This window comes from Chionomys nivalis, chromosome 2, assembly GCF_950005125.1.
Source record: "Chionomys nivalis chromosome 2, mChiNiv1.1, whole genome shotgun sequence".
In the NCBI taxonomy this organism is placed as follows: Eukaryota; Metazoa; Chordata; class Mammalia; order Rodentia; family Cricetidae; genus Chionomys; species Chionomys nivalis.
This window is the reverse complement of record NC_080087.1, coordinates 68,547,020-68,566,837: the sequence shown is the minus strand read 5'-3', so window position 1 is coordinate 68,566,837 and position 19,818 is coordinate 68,547,020. Positions and strand designations below refer to the sequence as shown.

General features: G+C 45.6%; 3 protein-coding genes across 4 annotated transcripts; 2 read left to right on the top strand and 1 right to left on the bottom strand.

Moving 5' to 3' along the window:
• The first annotated feature begins 60 nt into the window (after nt 1–60).
• On the top strand, nt 61–16,454 carry Tfpt (TCF3 fusion partner). 2 transcript variants are annotated; one of them, XM_057761628.1, is made up of 6 exons: nt 61–434; nt 929–1,187; nt 6,523–6,593; nt 15,617–15,686; nt 15,772–15,978; nt 16,313–16,454. In XM_057761628.1, exons 1-6 carry the CDS (start codon nt 412–414, stop codon nt 16,430–16,432), a joined length of 750 nt encoding a protein of 249 aa, XP_057617611.1. In that variant the 5' UTR covers nt 61–411; the 3' UTR covers nt 16,433–16,454. The 2 variants fall into 2 exon arrangements, with proteins under 2 accessions (XP_057617611.1, XP_057617610.1); XM_057761627.1 differs by having other exon boundaries at nt 15,772–16,008.
• LOC130869442 (40S ribosomal protein S2-like) lies at nt 12,102–13,002 on the top strand. The gene has a single exon (XM_057761625.1). It carries the CDS (start codon nt 12,121–12,123, stop codon nt 13,000–13,002), a length of 882 nt encoding a protein of 293 aa, XP_057617608.1. The 5' UTR covers nt 12,102–12,120.
• Nucleotides 16,455–16,649: 195 nt separating the features above from the next.
• Nucleotides 16,650–19,266, bottom strand: Ndufa3 (NADH:ubiquinone oxidoreductase subunit A3). Its single transcript, XM_057761634.1, has 4 exons — nt 19,186–19,266; nt 18,893–18,967; nt 17,090–17,167; nt 16,650–16,777 (listed from the first exon to the last, which is right to left on the bottom strand). The coding sequence occupies exons 1-4, from the start codon at nt 19,193–19,195 to the stop codon at nt 16,686–16,688; spliced, it is 255 nt and encodes an 84-aa protein (XP_057617617.1). The 5' UTR covers nt 19,196–19,266; the 3' UTR covers nt 16,650–16,685.
• Nucleotides 19,267–19,818: the final 552 nt, after the last annotated feature.

Here is a 19,818-nt window from a genome sequence, read left to right as displayed (position 1 = left end):
AATCTGTGTTCTGATTGGCCACTTCCCGCGACATTTCCGGTGGCATTTGGACAACAACTTTATTAGCAGCCGTCTACCTGGACGGCAGCCGGGAGAATCGCCAAGTGAGACTCGACGAGCTTGTGCGACGTTGTAGGTTGAGCCTGTTAAGTAGAGAATCGCTCTGGCTCTATGACACTGCGACGAGACAGGAATAAAGACGGTGACGACGTAGACGATCGGTGGAGGCGCTAGAGGATAAACCAAGGGCTTCTAGCCGCAATTCGGAGTCAGGTGCAAACTAAAGTGGGGGTAGGAAACTATAATTCCCAGAAGTCAGTAAGCTTTCCTGTTTCGCAAGGCCTGATGGGACAGGTAGTTTTGTGTACGGCTCCTCCTATCTGAGGCTTGAGGTGTCTCCTGACCCGAGAAATGGAGCTGGAACAGAGAGAGGGGTAAGTAGCTGACCTTTGTGAGAAATCCGAAAACACGGCTGCGTGATGTGAAGCGGTCGACCCAAGCGATCTCAAAGAGGGTGGGGGATTGTAGTTTGTGCAGTTGCTTTCTTTTAGAATCTTTTTTGGAGGTGCTGGGGGCTGTGCTGGAGCATCCTAGGGTAGAAGATTAGGAGTTTGTGTACTATCATGGATCTGAGAGCAAGGAGAGCATGGGCTCCAGGGTCTGAGAGAGGAGGGTATAGGGTCTGATTCCTAGGTGTTAGGGAGGAGGGTTGTTGGGGCCTGGACCCCTGGATGTGAGGGAGGAAGAGTAGGGTCTTGACTCCTGCTTGTGAGGAAGGAGGCTAGGGTCTGGTACCTGAGTGTTTGGGAGCGGGACTGGGGCCTGGACCCCTGGGTGTGAGGGAGAAAGGCTGGGACCTGGACCCAAGCGTCTGAGGAGGGACTGGAGAGCCCGAATGCACGGTTCCTGAAACCTATCGGCCCTACAGGACCATGGCAGCTGTGGGCTTTGAAGAATTCTCAGCGCCACCAGGCTCAGAGCTGGCTCTGCCTCCCTTGTTTGGTGGCCACATCCTGGAGAGTGAGCTAGAGACAGAAGTGGAGTTTGTGTCCGGTGGTCTCGGTGGTTCAGGACTCCGGGAGCGGGATGAAGAGGAAGAAGCAGCCCGGGGTCGCAGGCGTCGCCAACGGGAACTAAATAGAAGAAAGTACCAGGCTCTAGGTCGGCGCTGCCGGGAGATCGAGCAGGTAGGTGAATGTGGATTCCCATTTGGGGGTCCTCTGACCTAAACTGTCTCCTCCTCCTCTTCCTAGTTTCCTTCTCTTTCCGTGTCCTCTTGTACTGAAACAAATGAACAGATTCATGTGGGTCGAACTCTGGCAGGCACCCTGAGTGCTCTCTTCCAGAACATATATATTCATTACTTTTCTTGTTGTGATGACAAAGTACCTGACAAAAGCAACTTGAGGAAGGGCTTCCTCTAGCTTACAGTTTGAGGCTACATCGTGGCAGGGAAGGCATTGGTAGCAAGAGGATGGAACAGCTGGTCTTGTTGCGTTCATAGTCTGGAAGGAGAGAGAGAGACAGACAGACAGACAGACAGACACACACACAGAGACAGAGAGAGAGAGAGAGAGAGAGAGAGAGAGAGAGAGAAATACTGGTACTCAGCTTGACGTTTCCTTTTTATTAAGTTCCATAGTCCAGGCCATGGAATGGTGCGGCCCACATTTCGAGTGGATCGTCCTACCTAATCTAAAGACTCCCACAGATAAGCATAGAGTCTTGTCTCTTAGGTGTTTAGATCTTGTGAAGCTGAAAAACTAAATAGCCATCACAGCATCCGTCACTTGATTTGCCTTCTGGTGTTTCACAGGTGACTCTCACATAGTCCACTCACCTCGGAAAGGTAGATGGATCCCCTGCTTTTCACCTGAGGCACCTCCAGGTTCATCTGCTCAGCCTCTTTTGTTGTTGTTGTTTTGTTTTGTTTGAGATAGGTTTTTTCTGTATAGCTTTGGAGCCTGTCCTGGAACTAACTCTGTAGACCAGGCTGGCCTCAAACGCACAGAGATCCGCCTGCCCATGCCCCCTGAGTGCTGGGATTAAAGGCATGTGCTGCCAGCGCCCGGCTTGCTCTGCCTCTTAAACCTTCCTTGGATCCTTCTTCCCCCCATCCCTGAAACCTGTATGTCAGATGAACTCATCATGTGAGCCATTCAGTTCATCTCCTTGGTAAGAAGTGGGGAGGATTAATGGACAGAGTGTAGGTCTTAGTTAGCCAGGAACACCAGGCAAGAAATTTGGAATTTTCTCTTTGTACAAATGGGAGCTGGCAGGGGGAGGGGGAGCAGTGGGGGCCCGCAGGGGACCGGGCAGGTCTAAATGCTTATCAGGCTCTACTGATGATTGTGTCAAGTGTGCTCTGGCTGACTGCTGTGCTCAAGTATCACAAACTGGTAGTGGAACAAAATATTCAGTCCCTGACAGTTTTAGAGACGTGGTCAAGGTGTTAGCAGGGCTTCTGAGGGCTGAGGAAGGTGCAGTCCAGGATTCCAGCTTCTACAGTTGCTGGTAATCTCTGATAGGCAGAAGTATCACCCGATTTCTTATTTTCATCTTCTCATAGATTATCCCAGTGTGTGGGGTCAGTGTCTCAGTTTCTCCTTTTTATAAGGACAGTAGTCAGATTAGGCACCATCCCATTGACCTCTGTTGACTGGTTATGAGAGTGCCCTGTTTTCAAAGTGCTTACTTCCTGAAGTACTGGGTTAGGATTCCAACAAATCTTTGGGGTTAGGGGTGATAACCCATAAGAACGATGTATTCTTATGGGGAACCAGGAGATTGGGAAGGGATTCCAAATGCTGTTTAGCAGGTTGGTACAAAGTGTAGAAAGGGCCATTGGATGTCTTGGAGCTAAAGTTGTAGCGCATTATGAGCTACCTAGTGTGTTTTGGGATCTAAAATCTGGTTTTCTGAGAGAGCAACAAGTACATTGTACATTATCTATGTTTTTTTCTCATATATATCCTATTTTATCTAAAATACTCATAAACCAATATATAAATATGTGTACGTATATAGACACATATATAAACTCTTTACGAGTATTTTGCCTGCATGTATATCTGTGCATCATGTTGTGCATGCTTAGTACCCACAAAGCCTGGACTGGGGCATTGGATCCCTTGGAATCAGAGTTACAAATGGTTGTTAGCCACTATGTGGGTGCTGTGAATTGGATATGACTCTTCTGGAAGAAAAGTTAGTGCTTTTAGTCAATGAGCCATCTCTCCAGCACCCTCCACACACCTGCATACACAAGTAAGCACTTTGAACCGCTGAACTGTTGCTCCATCCACTAAGCCTCCATCTTAATCCACCCCACTAAGAATAGATTCCATATGCAGAAACCCAAAGCTCAGGTTGAGTAATTTGTAGAATCCACACAGCTGATGAGTGGCAGAGCCAGGAAACTGTGGGTCTTTCTGACCAAAAGAAATATACATCAGCCCATGTCCTATGCTCGCTTTGTCCGAGTTACATCCCTCTCCTTCCATGTCTAGGCTGGGGTCTCAGGAACTTCAGGGGATGTTCCCGGATCCTAAAATGTTTTCTTTCTGACTTGTTGCTCATTTGTCTCCTACTTATCATTCAGGTGTTGGCTTAAAGGTCTTCTGATGGCCATCTTTACAGTGGCCATCTTCTGGTTTAATACCTGACATGTAGACTGTTGGTGTCTGACAAACACTTTGGGGCTTGTATTAATGACTTTTATGTTTCTGTAACCCCAGCATCCAACAGAAGCAAATTAAGGGAGGAAAGATTTATTTTGGCTTATGATTCCAGTGCATTGTGGCGAGGATGCTCAGTGGAACTCCTCAGTTTGTGTAGGCAGGAACTGCAGATTGGGTATACCATTGAGAGGCCCAGCCCTAATAATTGATTTCTGCTACGTAGATATGCTTTCTGAACTTTCCCAAGCCTCCCACCAACAGCTGAGAGCCATGCTTTGAAAGCTTGAGCCCATGAGAGTGTGGTGGGCGTGAGAGTGGCCCTTGTCTGTTGGCATGCTTGGTCCCCAGTTAGTCAACTATTTGGGAAGGATTATGAGGTGTGACCTTGTTGGAGGAGGTTCATCTCTAGGGGTGGGCTCTGAGGTTTTAAAGCCCATGTCAAGCCTGGTCTCCTTTCCCTGCCAGTTACCTATAGATCAGGATGTAAATCTTTCAGCTACTGCTCCAGAGTTGTGCCTATCTGCTTCCCACCATGATGATCATAGATTAACCCTCTAAAACTATAAGCAAGCCCCAATTAAATGCTTTCTTTTAAAAAATTTGCTTTAGTCATAGTGTCTCTTCACAGCAATAGAACAGTAACTAAGTGTATTTCAGATCCAAAGTGAAAAGCTGTGTAATTGTTCATTCAGCAAGGTTTGAGTGAGCTCTACCAGACAGGTGCTGTTAAGGCCTGGAGGACACAGGCACATTGCTGTCACTGTGGAGCTTATGTTGTGGGTAGGGAGACAGACAGTAAGCAAAACAAGTAAAGAAGATGTAGGTGTAAGAAAAAGTAAAGGGGGCTGGCGAGATGGCTCAGCGGTTAAGAGCATTGCCTGCTCTTCCAAAGGTCCTGAGTTCAATTCCCAGCAACCACATGGTGGCTCACAACCATCTGAAATGAGATCTGGTGCCCTCTTCTGGCCTGCAGGCATATATGCAGACAGAATATTGTATACTTAATAAATAAATATTTTAAAAAAAAAAAAGAAAGAAAAAGTAAAGGGGGGACTGCAGAGATGGCTCAACAGTTAAGAGCACTGGCTGTTCTTCCTGAAGACCCAGGTTCAATTCCCAGCACACACATGGCAGCTCACAACTGTTTGTAGCTCCAGTTCCTGGGGATCTGAAACCTTCACACCAATGCATATAAAATAAAATTTAAATAAAAATTATTTAAAAGAAAGAAAAAGTAAAGGAGTCAAGCGGTGGTGGCCCAGCACTTGGGAGGCAGAGGCAGGTAGATGTCTGTGAGTTCAAGACCAGCCTGGTTTACAGAGAGAGTTTCTAAGACAGCCAGAGCCACACAGAGAAGCGCTATCTTGAAAAACCAATAAATAAATAAATAATAAAAGGGAGGCAGGGCTCTGCAAGTTCAGGCCAACATGACTACATAGTAAGATGCTGGCGATAGATAGATAGATAGATAGATAGATAGATAGATAGATAGAGATAGATAGATAGATAGATAGATAGATAGATAGAGATAGATAGATAGACAGACAGACAGACAGACAGACAGTGAATGTGTGGCCAGGGTTCTGGTGTGATAACTGGGGAAGTGGTGTCACAGTTTGGTGGGAGGCCTAAGGTGACTCCCTGAGTAGATGACATTTTAATTGAAAATTGACTGTGGGGGAAATGTGAACCAAAATAGAAGAGAGACAATGTGGAAAGAAGACCCCTAGGCCTAGAGTGTGCTCTGGGAGTAAGGTGGATGCCAGCCTGTAGCAATATTTCATTTGTATTTTCATAAATGAAGCTTGTCTGAAGATGAGAGAGTAAAACAGTTGTACTGATCAGCCTTACAGACGAAGCAGTGGTGACACACACCTTTAATCCCAGTAGACATAGAAACTGGGCAGTAGTGGTGCACGCCTTTGATCCCAGCCTAGAGACAGCTCTCACACCCAGTCTCATTCTGAGATTTCTGGAGTCAGGATCACCATTTCAGACTGAGGTAGAGGTAAGAGCCAGTGGCTGGCTGCTTTGGTTTCCTTTTTCTTTCTTTCTTTCTTTTTTTTTTAAAAATATTTATTTATTTATTATGTACACAATATTCTGTCTGCATGTATGCCTACAGGCCAGAAGAGGGCACCAGGACTCATTACAGATGGTTGTGAGCCACCATGTGGTTGCTGGGAATTGAACTCAGGACCTTTGGAAGAGCAGGCAATGCTCTTAACCTTTGAGCCATCTCTCCAGCCCTGTTTTGGTTTTCTGACCTTCAGGTTGAATCCCAGTTTCTGTCTCTGGGTTTGTATTGATTCATGCTACACCAGCCCTTGGCACTGGGTGAAAATGAGGGGGGAGGAGAAAGGAGTAAATTAAGTAGGGCCTTGGGCCTCAGCATGTCTCCATTGAGCCAGGTACGTGGAAGGCATGACATTAGAAACCCTGAATGAGTGAACAGGGGAGTAGATGGAGTCCCTTGGTCTGGGTGTCTGACTTAGTCACTTTTCTGTTGCTGTGATAAAATGTCATGGCCAAGGCTTAAGGAAGAGTTTGTTTTGGCTTAGGGTTCCTGAGGGTTCAGGTAGAAATGGTAGAGCAAAGGCATCAGGAAGCTGAGGGCTCACATCTTGAACAGCAAGCATAAAGCAGAGAAACAGCGCTAGGAATGGTGTGAGGCTTTTGAAACCTCAGAGTCTGCCCCCCAGTGATGTACTTCCTCCAGTATGGCCAACACCTCCTAGACTTCCCCAAACAGTGCCAACAACTGGGAACCAAGTGCTCAAATGCCAGAGCCTTTGAGGACATTTCTCATTCAAACCATTGCATTTCTTCTGCCTTCCTGCAGGTGAATGAACGAGTCCTGAACAGGCTGCATCAGGTGCAAAGGATAACCCGGAGACTCCAGCAGGAGCGCAGGTACCGTTGTGCATGCTCTGTGGGCTCAGCACCTCTGCTCCCACATGTTCCCACCACCTTTCACCCTGTGTGCCATCTCTCGTCTTCCTGGCCTTCACAAGGCATGGGAACAAAGCTGAAGTTAAGGGCTCGGAATGCAATAAATGGAGAAATGGAATTGGGTCTTGGAGAGAAGAGCTGGCCCTAGGACTGGGGTAAGGGGTAGGACAGAGTGTTTGTTCCATGTAAGTGGACAGGACAGCCGGAAGGAAGCAGCACATAGCTGACTTGCTGTTTCTCTGAACTCTGACTCCCATGGTAGCAGCAGCATCAGGAGGCTGCAGGAGGCCTGAGCTAGAGTTCACTGTGGCAAACTCAGGTCATTAACTCCTGCTGAGCACTGGTATCACACCATGAACAGGCAGGGTGTGAGCCCTGCAGCCAGTTGCCTACTTGCTGTGGTTCACTGACACAGGAACAAGCTTATATGCAGAGCTCTGTGAGGCCAAGTCCTCCCAGGTCTTCTCAGCTCCACGGCTTGGCACATTTGACCCTGTGGGTCCTCCTTTAGAACACCTTCCTGGTGTCGTGGTCCTCTTAGACTGTTCCTTCTCAGCCATCTCTGCTGATATGTCTTCACACTCCCACATCCTCACCCAGTGCTCAGCTCCCAGGATTCATTGTCAAGTGTGGTATCTGCTAGCTACAGATGACTATTTTTGCTCATATTTGAGAAGATTTAAAATTTCAGACTGGAGAGGTGGATTGGTGGTTAAGAGTACTTACTGTTCTTGTAGAGGATCCAGTTCAATTTCTACCACCCACATGCAGCTCACAACTGTACCTCCAGTCTAGGAGATCCTACTCCCCTCTTCTGGCCTCTTCTGGGCATCAGGCATGTACAAGATATATATATATATATATATATATATATATATATATATATATATATATATATAGTAAAATATCTATACACATAAAAAAATCAAACTTAAAGGAACAAAAGAGGCCTGCTGGGGAAATGGTTTAGAAGTGATAACGTGTTTGCCTAGAATCCTCCAGCAAAGGGCTGGGGTTTGGCTCATTAGTAGAGCACCTGTCTACAACCCCAGGAAGGACTGGGCATGTAGGCCAGCAGCAGAGCACTTACCTAGCATGTGCAAGGCCCTGAAATCAATCTCTCTGTCTTTATTATTATTTTAAATTTATTTATTTTACAGCCTGACCACAGTTTCCCCTTCTTCCTTCCCTCCCAGTACCCGTGCCCTACCTCTTCTCAACCCCACCATCCAGTCTTCCTCCATTTCTGGTTAAGAAAGGGCAGACCTCCCATGTCCACAAAGCATGGCGTATCAAGTTGCAGTATGACTAAGCACCTCCCCTTGTATTAAGGCTGGACAAAGCAACCCAGTATGAGGAATAATATATCAGAAGCTAGCAAAAGAGTTAGAGACAGCCAAAGTGTTAGGGACAGCCCCTGTTCCCACTATTAGGAGTCCCACAAGAAGACTAAGCTACACAACTGTCCCATATATGTAGAGGACCTAGATCAGTCCCATGCAGGCTCCCTGGTTGTCAATTCAGACTCTGAGCTCCTTGAGCCCAGGTTAGTTGTTTCTGTGGGTTTCCCTGTGTTGTTCTTGACCACTTTGGCTCCTGTAATCCTTCCACCCTCTCTTCAGCAGGATTTCCCAAGCTCAGCCTATTGTTTGGCTGGGGGTCTCTGTCTCTGTTTTCATCAGTTGCTGGATGAAGCCTCTCTGATGGCAGCTGGGCTAGGCACCAAGCCATGAGTATGGCAGAATATTGTTAGGCATCATTACATTGACATTTTTCCCCTCCAATCATGTTTGTTTCTATTCTAGGTCTCCGGGTCATTCAGCCTCTGGATCCGGGCACTCCAGGCAGTGTCGGGGTGGGCCTACTCTCCTGGAATTGGTCTCAGGGTGGATTAGTCATTGGTTGGCCACTCCCTCTATACCACCGTTACCCCAGCACATCCCATAGGCAGGACAAACTGTAGATCAAGGGCTATGTGACTGGGTTGGTGTCCCAATCGTGGCTGTTCACAGGAGATGGCCAGTTCAGGCTCCGTATCCACCATTGCTAGGAGTTTTAGCTGGGATCATCCTTGTAGATTTCTGGGAGCTACCCTTATGCCAGGTTTCTACCTGATCCTGGAATGCCCTTCCTTTCCACTCTTCTCTTTCAGTACTTCACCATCCATCCCCCCAACCTTATCCCTCATGTTCCCATCCCCACCCTCCCTCAATCCACCCATGAAATATCCTCTATTTCACACTCTCAGGGAGATCCATGCATCCCCCTTGGGCCCTCCTTGCTACCTAGCCTCTCTGGGTCTGTGGTTTGTAGCTTGGTTATCTTTACTTTACAGTTAATATCCACGTATGAGTGAATACATACCATGTTTGTCTTTCTGGGTCTGTGTTACTTCACTCAGAATGATTTTTTTCTAGTTCCATCTATTTGCCTCCAATTTTCTGATGTCATTGTTCTTACAGTTGAATAATACTCCATTGTGTAATGTGTAAATGTACTACATTTTCTTTATCCAATCTTCAGTTGAGGGGCATCTAGGCCATTTCCAGGTTCTGACTATTACGAATAATGCTGCTATAAACATAGCTGAGCAAGTGTCCTTGTGGTATGATTGGGCATCCTTTGGTATATGCCCAAGAGTGATATAGCTGGGTCTTGAGGTAGATTGATTCCCAATTTCCTGAGAAACTGCCAAAGTAGCCAAGCACATTCGCACTCCCACCATGGAGGCACGTTCCCCTTGCTTCGCATCCTCTCCAACAGAATCTGTCACTTGTATTTTTGATCTTACCCATTCTGATAGGTGTAAGATCTCAGAGTCATTTTAATTTGCATTTCCCTGATAGCTACGAATGTTAACATTTCTTTAAGTGTTTCTTAGCGATTTGAGATTCTTCTGTTGAGAATTCTCTGGATTATTTGGTTTTTTTTTTTTTTGATGTCTAATTTCTTGAATTCTTTATACATTTTAGAGATTAGCCCTCTGTCCAATGTGGAGTTGGTAAAGATCTTTTCACATTCTGTAGGCTGCCTTTTTGTCCTATTGATGGTGTCCTTTGCCTTACAGAAACTTTTCAGTTTCATAAGGTCCCATTTATTAATTGTCAATCTTAGTGCCTGTGCTACCGGTGTTATATTTAGGAAATGGTCTGCCAATGTGTTCAAGGCTGTTTACCACTTTCTTTTCTATCAGGTTCAATGTAACTGGATTTATGTTGCCATCTTTGATCCACTTGGACTTGAGTTTTGTGCAGGATGATAGATAGGGATCTATTTGCATTCTTCTACATGCCGCTCTCCAGTTATGCCAGCGCCATTTGTGGAAGATGCTTTCTTTTCTCCATTGTATAATTTTGGCTTCTTTGTCAAAATTCAGCTGTCCATAGTTGTGTGGATTTATGTCTGGGTCTTTGATTTGAGTCCAATGATGAATGTCTTTTTTTTATGCCAATACTGTGCAGTGTTTATTGCTGTAACTCCGTAGTAGATCTTGATCAGAGATGGTAATGCCTCCAGAAGTTCTTTTATTGTCCATGATTGTGTTAGCTATCCTTGGTTTCTTGTTTTTCCATATGAAGTTGAGTATTGTTCTTTCATGGTCTGTAAAGAATTGTACTGGAATTTTGATGGGGATTACGTTGAATCTGTAGATAGCTTTGGGTAAGATGGCCATTTTTACTATGCTAATCCTAGCTATCCATGAGCATGGGAGATTTTTCCATCTTCTGATATCTTTCTTTCTTCAAAGACTTGAAGTTCTTGTCATACAGGCCTTTTATTTGCTTGGATAGAGTTACCCCAATATATTTTATATTGTTTGTGGCTATTGTGAAGGGTATTGTTTTCCTGATTTCTTTCTCAGATCATTTATCATTTGTATATAAGAGGGCTACTGATTTTCTTTGAGTTAATCGTGTATCCTGCTATATTACTGAAGGTGTTTATCAGTTATAGAAACTCACTGGTAGAATTTTTGGGGTCACTTATATATACTATCATGTCATCTGAAAATAGCTATACTTTGACTTCTTTTTTTCAATTTGTTGAATTTTCAATTCTTCTTGTCCAATTCTCCTTTTGCTCTAGCTAGAATTTTGAGTAGTATATTGAATAGATATGGAGAGAGTGGACAGCCCTGTCTTATTTCTGATTTTAGTGGAATTGCTTAGAGTTTCTCTCCATTTAATTTGATATTGGCTTTCAGCTTGCTGTATTTTGTTTTTTATTATATTTAGGTATGCTTCTTGTATCCCTATTCTCTCCAAGACTTTTATCATGAAGGAGTTCTTGATTTTGTCACAGGCTTTTTCAGCATCTAATGAGATGATCTTTTGTTTTGTTTTTTCAGCTTGTTTACATGGTCAATTACATTGCCAGATTTTCATATGCTAAACCATCCCTAAATCTCTGGGATGAAGCAACTTGATTATGGTGGATGATTTTTTTATGCATTCTTAGATTTGGTTTTTCAGTATTTTATTGAGTATTTTTGCATCAATGTTCATGAGGGAAATTGGTCTGTAATTTTCTTTTTTTGTTAAATCTTTATATACTTTGATATCAAAATAACTGTGGCCTCATAAAAAAGAATTTGACAGTATTCCTTCTGTTTTTATTTTGTGGAATAATTTGAGGAGTAGTGGTATTAGCTATTTTTTTTTTGAAAGTCTGGTAGTGGGGGTTGGAGAGATGGCTCAGAGGTTATTTGCACTGGCTGTACTTTCAGAGGCTCTGAGTTCAATACCCAGCAGCTCACAACGATCTATAATGAGATCTGGTGCCCTCCTCTGGCGTGCAAGGAGAACATTATATTCGTGATAAATGAATAAATCTTTTTTTAAAAAGTCTGTGCCTAGCAAAATTCTTCAAAGACCTTGAAAGAATGGTACTCAACTTCATATGTTTTTCATATGGAAAAACAAAAAACAAAAAACCCAGGATAGCCAAAACAATCCTGTGCAATAAAAGAACTTCTGGAGGCATCACAATCCCTGACTTCAAACTCTACTACAGAGCTACAGTACTGAAAACAGCTTAGTATTGGCATAGAAACAGACAGGAGAACCAATGGAACCGAATAGAAGCCCGGATATCAATCCACACATCTTCAAACACCTGATCTTTGATAAAGAAGCAAAAAATATCAAATGGAAAAAAGAAAGCATATTTAACAAGTGATGCTGGCATAACTGGATATCAACATGTAGAAGAAAATACATCCCTATCTATCACCATGCATAAAACTCAAGTCCAAATGAATCAAAGACCTCAACATAAAGCCAGCCACACTGAACTTTATAGAAGAGAAAATGGGAAGTACACTTGAATGCATTGGCACAGGGAACTACTTCCTAAATAGAACCCCAGCAGCACAGACACTGAGAGTAACAATTAATAAATGGGACCCCCTAAAACTGAAAAGCTTCTGTAAAGCAAAGGACACAGTCAACAAGACAAATTGAGCTTCTTCTTCTTCTGGAAACACCAAATGGCGGATGACGCCGGTGCAGCGGGAGGGCCCGGAGGACCCGGGGGCCCAGGATTAGGAGGCCGTGGCGGCTTCCGCGGAGGATTCGGCAGCGGTCTGAGGGGCCGCGGCCGTGGTCGAGGCCGTGGCCGAGGACGAGGCCGCGGGGCTCGCGGAGGTAAAGCTGAAGACAAGGAGTGGATTCCCGTCACCAAGCTGGGCCGCCTGGTTAAGGACATGAAAATCAAGTCCCTAGAGGAGATCTACCTGTTCTCCCTGCCCATTAAGGAGTCTGAGATTATTGACTTTTTCCTGGGAGCTTCCCTAAAGGATGAGGTTCTGAAGATCATGCCCGTGCAGAAGCAGACTAGGGCAGGCCAGCGGACCAGGTTCAAGGCTTTTGTCGCTATTGGGGACTACAATGGTCACGTAGGTCTCGGTGTCAAGTGCTCCAAGGAGATAGCCACTGCCATCCGAGGGGCCATCATCTTGGCCAAGCTTTCCATTGTCCCTGTGCGGAGAGGCTACTGGGGGAACAAGATTGGCAAGCCCCACACTGTTCCTTGCAAAGTGACAGGCCGCTGTGGTTCTGTGCTGGTGCGTCTCATCCCTGCCCCCAGAGGCACTGGCATAGTCTCTGCTCCTGTGCCCAAGAAGCTGCTGATGATGGCTGGCATTGATGACTGCTACACATCAGCCAGGGGCTGCACTGCCACCCTGGGCAACTTTGCCAAGGCCACCTTTGATGCCATCTCTAAGACCTATAGCTACCTGACCCTCGACCTCTGGAAAGAGACTGTGTTCACCAAGTCTCCTTATCAGGAATTCACTGACCATCTTGTGAAAACCCACACCAGAGTCTCTGTTCAGAGGACCCAGGCTCCAGCTGTGGCCACCACATAAGGGTTTTTATACAAGGAAAATAAAAGTGAATTAAGTCTGTTAAAAAAAAAAAAAAAAAAAAAAAAAAAAAAAACAAGACAAATTGACAGCCTACAGAATGTGAAAAGATCTTCACTAACCCCACATCAGAGAGCGGTCTGATCTCTGAAATATACAAAGAACTCAAGAAATTGGACACCAAGAGCTGGAGAGATGACTCAGCGGTTAAGAGCATTGCCTGCTCTTCCAAAGGTCCTGAGTTCAATTCCCAGCAACCACGTGGTGGCTCACAACCATCTGTAATGAGGTCTGGTGCCCTCTTCTGGACTTCAGGCATACATGCAGAAAGAATATTGTATACATAATTAATAAATAAATAAATATTAAAAAAAAAAGAAATTGGACACCAAAAGATCACATAATCCAATAAAAGAATGAAGTATAGACCTAAACAGAGAACTCTCAACAGAGGAATCTAAAATGGGTGAAAGACACTTAAGGAAATGTTCAACATCCTTAGTCATCAGAGAAATGCAAATCAAAACAACTCAGATTCCATCTTACACCTGTAAGAATGGCCAAGATCAAAAACACTGATGACAACTTATGCTGGAGAGGTTGTGGGGAAAAGGAAACACTTCTGCATTGCTGGTGGGAATGCAAGCTGGTACAACCCCTTTGTATGTCAGTGTGGTGATTTCTCAGAAAATTAGGAAACAGCCTTCCTCAAGACCCAGTAATACCACTTTTGAGTATATTTACACAGCAGAAAAAAATAATGACATCTTGAATTTTGCAGGAAAATGGATGGAGCTAGAAAACATCATTTTGAGTGAGGTAACCCAGACACAGAAAGACAGTTATCACATGTACTCACTCATAGGTGGTTTTTAAATATAAAACAAAGCCAGCCTACAAACCACAATCCCAGAGAACTTAGACAACAATGAGGACACTAAGAGAGACTTACATAGATCTAATCTACATGGGAAGTAGAAAGTAGAAAAAGACAAGATCTCCTGAGTAAATTGGGAGCAAGGGGGACCTTGGGGGGAAGATTGAAGGGGGAAGGGGAGAGGCAGGGAGAGGAGCAGAGAAAAATATAGAGCTCAGTAAATATCAATAAAAAATGTTAAAAAATAAAAAAAAAAAACCAAAAAGTCTGGTAGAATTCTGCACTGAAACTTACTAAATGACTGCTTCTATTTCCTTAAGCTATTCATAGGTCTATTTAAATAATTTTTCTGATCTTGATTTAAATTTGGCAAGTGGTATCATATAGGAAATTTTTCCACTTCTTTTAGATTTTCCAATTTTGTGGAATTCATGTTTTTGTAGTATGACCTAATGATTCTCTGGATTTTCATGGTATCTGTTGTTATGTTCCCCTTTTGTTTTTGATTTTGTTAATTTGGATATTCTCTCTCTGACTTTTAGTTAGTTTGGATAAGGGTTTGTCAATGTTGTTGATTCTTTCAAAGAGCCAATTCTTGGTTTCATTGATTCTTTGTATTCTCTTTATTGATTTTATGCATTTGAGTGTTCTATCTGCACGTGCAACCTTATTCAGAAGAGGGCATCAGATCCCACTACAGATGGTGTGAGCCACCATATGGGTGCTGGGAATTAACTCAGGACCTCTGGAAGAGGAGCAGTGCTTATAACCACTGAGCCATCTCTCCAGCCCCCATCCATACTCTTAATGGTGGAGCCGTCTCTCTAGTCCTTGGGTCCAATCTCTAGTACTGTAGAAGAGAAAAGTGTAAGAATAGAGAGGTGGCCCTGTGGTTAGTATAGCACTTCCAGAGGCCCTGAGTTTAGTTTCCAGCCCCCATACCAGGTAGCTCTGTTTTTTGTTTTTCTTCTGTGTAGTCCTGGCAGTCCTGGAACTCTCTGTGTAGACCAGTGTGGCCTCAAACTTGGAGATCCACCTGCCTCTGCCTTCCCTGCCTCCCAAGTGTTGGGATTAAAGGTGTGTGCCACCATACCCAGGTGTTTCTGTTCAGTACAGAAAGCCTATCAGTTTACTTTTACTTATTTTATTTTTTTTATTTATTTTATTATTATTATTATTTTTTTTTTTTTTTTGGTTTTTCGAGACAGGGTTTCTCTGTAGTTTTGGTGCCTGTCCCGGAACTAGCTCTTGTAGACCAGGCTGGCCTCGAACTCCCAGAGATCCGCCTGCCTCTGCCTCCCGAGTGCTGGGATTAAAGGCGTGTGCTACCACCGCCTGGCGACTTAGTTTATTTTTAAAAATCTTTTGAGTCTCTTTGTGTGATATAGGCACATATGTAGGTGGGTACCTGTGGAGACTAGCAGAGAGCCATGGAGCTGGAGTTAGAGGAACTCAGTACTGAATCCTCGTGATGGGGATCCAATTGGAATTCAATGCTGACAATCACACTACATACTTGAGAGAACAGGTCTTTGGAATGTGCCATTACAGCATCTAGCCCACCCAGCAAAGGATGTCACCTATCATTCACAGACTTTAGGTTCCAAGGCTATGCTCTCAGGCTACAGAGCTCCAAACCTTCCTTTAGATTGAAGTAAAGGGAGATCTGGACTTTATTATGTTACTCCCCTCTCCCCCAGAAGATAAGATGCCCCAATGCCTGCATCTCTGTCCACACAGGTTCCTCATGAGGGTGCTGGACTCCTACGGAGATGACTACCGGGCTAGCCAGTTCACCATTGTGTTGGAGGTGAGCTCTGGTCTCCAGGAAGGTTGGGTGGGGTAATGGGGAGTCCAGTTAAGTCTTTAACTGCCTCCAATTTTCATCTTACCAGGATGATGGCAGCCAAGGCACAGATGTCCCCACTCCGGGCAATGCTGAGAACGAGCCTCCAGAGAAAGAGGGACTTTCCCCACCCCAAAGGACACCTGCACACCTAGACCCCAGCAGCCCAGCCCCTGGCGAAGGGCCCAGTGGGCGGAAGAGGCGGCGGGCACCACGGGTGGGGGCTTCGTTGACCCCAGAACTGGCCCCAGTGCAGGTGGGAGCCGAGGGCTGGGGCCAAGGCGTGGTGAGAATCCTGGGCTGGGTTTTGAGGGGTCCAGGGCTGGGGGAGGGCTGGGCAGAGTGACAGCAGGATGGAGGACAGGGAGGGCAGGGAAAAGGAATTAGAAAATGTAGGTTAGAGCTTGAAGAAAATGACTCAATGTGGGAACAGTGGGAGAAGAGGAAGTCAGTTGAGGGATGCTTTTCAGGGTTGCTTGGAAGTTTATGGCCTGGGAAACCAGTGCCCACAGGCTGATTGGGTGTGTTGGGGGTGGGCGATGTCTCCTAGATCTCTATATCCACTCACATCTTGTTGCTTATCTCTCCAGATTAAAGTTGAGGAAGACTTTGGCTTTGAAGCAGATGAGGCCTTGGATTCAAGTTGGGTTTCTCGAGGGCCGGACAAACTGCTACCCTACCCTACCCTAGCCAGCCCACCCTTTGACTAACCCTCTCTCCCCAATAAACAGACTCCCCATTTACACTTGTCTAGGTCATGTCTGCTTCTCCCATCCCTGAAACACTCTCAGGTGCCATTAGTTTGAGGCCACCCTGGCTACACACTTAAGTTCAGCCTAGGCTACATATATAATGAGACTTCCTTACATACCAAAGAAAAGACTGTAGGGTTTTTTTTGTTTTGTTTTGTTTTGTTTTATTGGGGGGCAACAGGGAAGGAGCCTCTTTCATCAGCAGGAGTATTCACAGGTTCTTCAGCCACTCCAGGCTTGGGCCCTGAGGGTCCTGGGGGTGGCTGGGCACATCAGGCATGTTCCCATTATCTCGTACAGGGACTGGAAAACAAAAGAATGAGCCACTGAGAGCAGCAGATGTCTAGGGTCCTGTAGAGAACAGCTAGTCTGCCTCTATATTCAGAGACAGTACGGGGCTCCAGGTGAGAAACAGGAGTGAGGGCCAGAGATTCAGCAGAGGGAGGCAAAGACGGGCAAATGAGGGAGGTTATCTCTAACAGGGATGGAGGAAGCCAGAGAGGAACAGAAATCTGGAGAGAGAAACTCAAAGCCTGTTAAGTTAAAGAATATCTGAATGCAGCTGTGACTCCTACACAGCTGTCTGCCCCTCCCCCAGCTCAGGTCTCGGCTCACCTGGGTAGTTGTAGGGTGTTGCCTGGTTGATCATGGAAGCATACTTGGTGTAGGGGCTGATTATGGGCATAATTATAGCTGAGGAGAAAGACATAAATGTGAGACCAAGGATGTAGGGAAACGGTAGAAACAGCCCTGGCAAAGGGGACCAGGAAGGGCCAGCACAACCAGGAGGGCCACCATCCCACTTAACAGGTCAGTCTAAATCCTGAGAGTGGAGAGAACCGAAGAGGTTGGAGCCTAACATCTGGGAACACACGAGGTCCACAGGCCAGTCATGGTTGATAGCTTTTGGATTAGCCCATGTGGGCTATAGCTAAGAGTCTTCAGGAGTGGAGGGGGTGTGTAACAGGAACATTACTAGGCCAGCGTTGCTAATATAAGGTAACAGCCACATGCAGTTTCATATCTTCAACTACATCTGTTAAAGAGGGGCTGACGATGGCCCAGCAAATAAGAATACTTGTTCTTGCGGAGTGTAGGCACCTAGGAGGGTGACTGGCTCACAACTTTCTGCAACTATAACTCCAGCAATAGTGTATCCAACAAACTCATATGGCACACAGAAACACACATAAACATAAATCTGTTTTTAAAAGGTGATGGGGCTGGAGAGATGGCTCATTAGCTAAGAGCATTTGCTGATCTTCCAGAGGACTTGAGTTCAATTCCCAGCAGCCATGTCCGTTAGCTCACAACTGCCTATAACTCCCGCTCCAAAGGATACTATGCCCTCTTCTCCCCACCATGGGCACACACACACACTTTTAAACAGATTTGCAGGAGTAGTGGCTCATGCCTGTAGTATCAACACTTGAGAAGCCAAAGCAGACTGCTGTGAGTTTGAGGCCAGCTTGGGCTAAATAAATTGTGTATTCCCCTACAAAAAAGAAAACTGAAAAGGAGCAAATAAAATCAGTTCTAGGAAGTATTTAACTTTGGAGTTGTGAAAGGCCTCAGCAGGTAGAAGTACCTGCTGCCAAGACTGACAACCTGGCCGGGGTTCTGGCGCACACGCCTTTAATCCCAGCACTCGGGAGGCAGAGGCAGGCGGATCTCTGTGAGTTCGAGGCCAGCCTGGTCTACAAGAGCTAGTTCCAGGATAGGCTCCAAAGCTACAGAGATACCTTGTCTTGAAAACAAACAAACAAACAAACAAAAAAACCCAAGACTGACAACCTAAGTCAAACCCTAGGACTCCGAGTGGAAAGAGGATGGACTCCAAGTTGTCCTCTGACCTCTACAACTAACTGGTGGCACACACACACACAAATGTGATTTTAAATTTAAAGAACGAATCGAATATGCCTCAAATCATTATCCCAACATATTTTCTACATTAAAATCACATACTTTAGAGCATTCTAGGCCTTTGAAGTCATGATGGTGGGTTCTAGAACTTCATTTTCACACTCCAGGTCTGCGATACTGATCATAACTGTGGGGCTGTGATGACTGCCAAACCCCAAACCTTCAGAACCAGAATTTGCTTAACAGGTCACTCTTATCCCCCGGCGCATGTGAACTGTGTTCAGCCCTGTTCCACAGCAGGTTCTTCACCAGGGAGGCCTGCTGGGAGATTTGTCTACCACAGACTTCCTTAAGATATCCTGCACTTCGGAGTCAAAGTACAAGCAAGTCTGAGCATGCACCTCTTGCTTAGGTGTGCGTCGGGTGGCGAGGGAAGGGGGCTACAGTACTGTCGGGATAGAACGGGCAAGAGGGATGGATGCAAGACGAGCTATGTATGTAATGCTGATGACCTCAGGACGTAGGATGCACATTTGCTCCTGGGGCACTCACCGAGCCCCCAGACTGAGAAGGACACCACCAGCACCGGCTCCTTCGCCCAGGCATTCTTGAGGAAAGTGGTGATTCCTGGAGAGATGGAAGAAGAGTCACCCTTGGGGGCTGCTGCGGTGACCTCTAACCCTTTCGTACTAGCCCTGCTTTGCAAAATCGCCCTCGTGATCGATGTGCCCCTCTTCTGGGACGGATTCCCACCGCGCCCCAGAGCTCTCCTGAGCCTCTGTCACGGGTCTGCCCACGGCTCCCTGAACTCCTTGAGACCAGCGAAACCCCGAGCCTGTACTTACTCGCGGCCATCTTGGTCTTGGAGCCGACAAGGGCGAGGAGCTCTCTGGGAGTTGTGGTCCCTTCCCTTGCGCGAGGCTCCGCCCCTTGGGTTGCGCCTTTTGGCGTACAAGTAGCGGAGCAGGAAGGCGAGGGCGTGCAGACTTGCGGGAGTTGTAGTTCCGGAGTGAGGCTTAGCCGACTCTAAACTAGAACAGAGAACCTTGGTGGCAAAGATTTAAACCATAAGGACTTTGCACACCTGGTGCTCTCAACTTCTTCTTTTAGCTTAAAATAAAAAAGTATCAAAGGAGTAACTTTGGGTTTTCATGCAAGAATGTCTGCTTTACATTGAGGTCATATCTAGACATTCCCTCATTTTGGAAGTTCTAAATTGATATCAAATAGATTAAGGACCTTCTGTGCTTTATGTTACTAGCGTGTAGCTCACAGCATTCGTTTTTTTCGCACTGAAACCAGGGTAGGATCGGCAGCCCATATACCACTGAGCAGCGCCTCCAACCGCTTGTGCGCTACATCTAAATCACGCCCCCAGGCTCTAGCTGGTGGATTCTAGGCAAGTCATTTACTGTTCACTGCCAAATTTTGTTCCCTGTCTTTAGTTTTTGTTTTGAGACAGGGTTATATTAAATGGC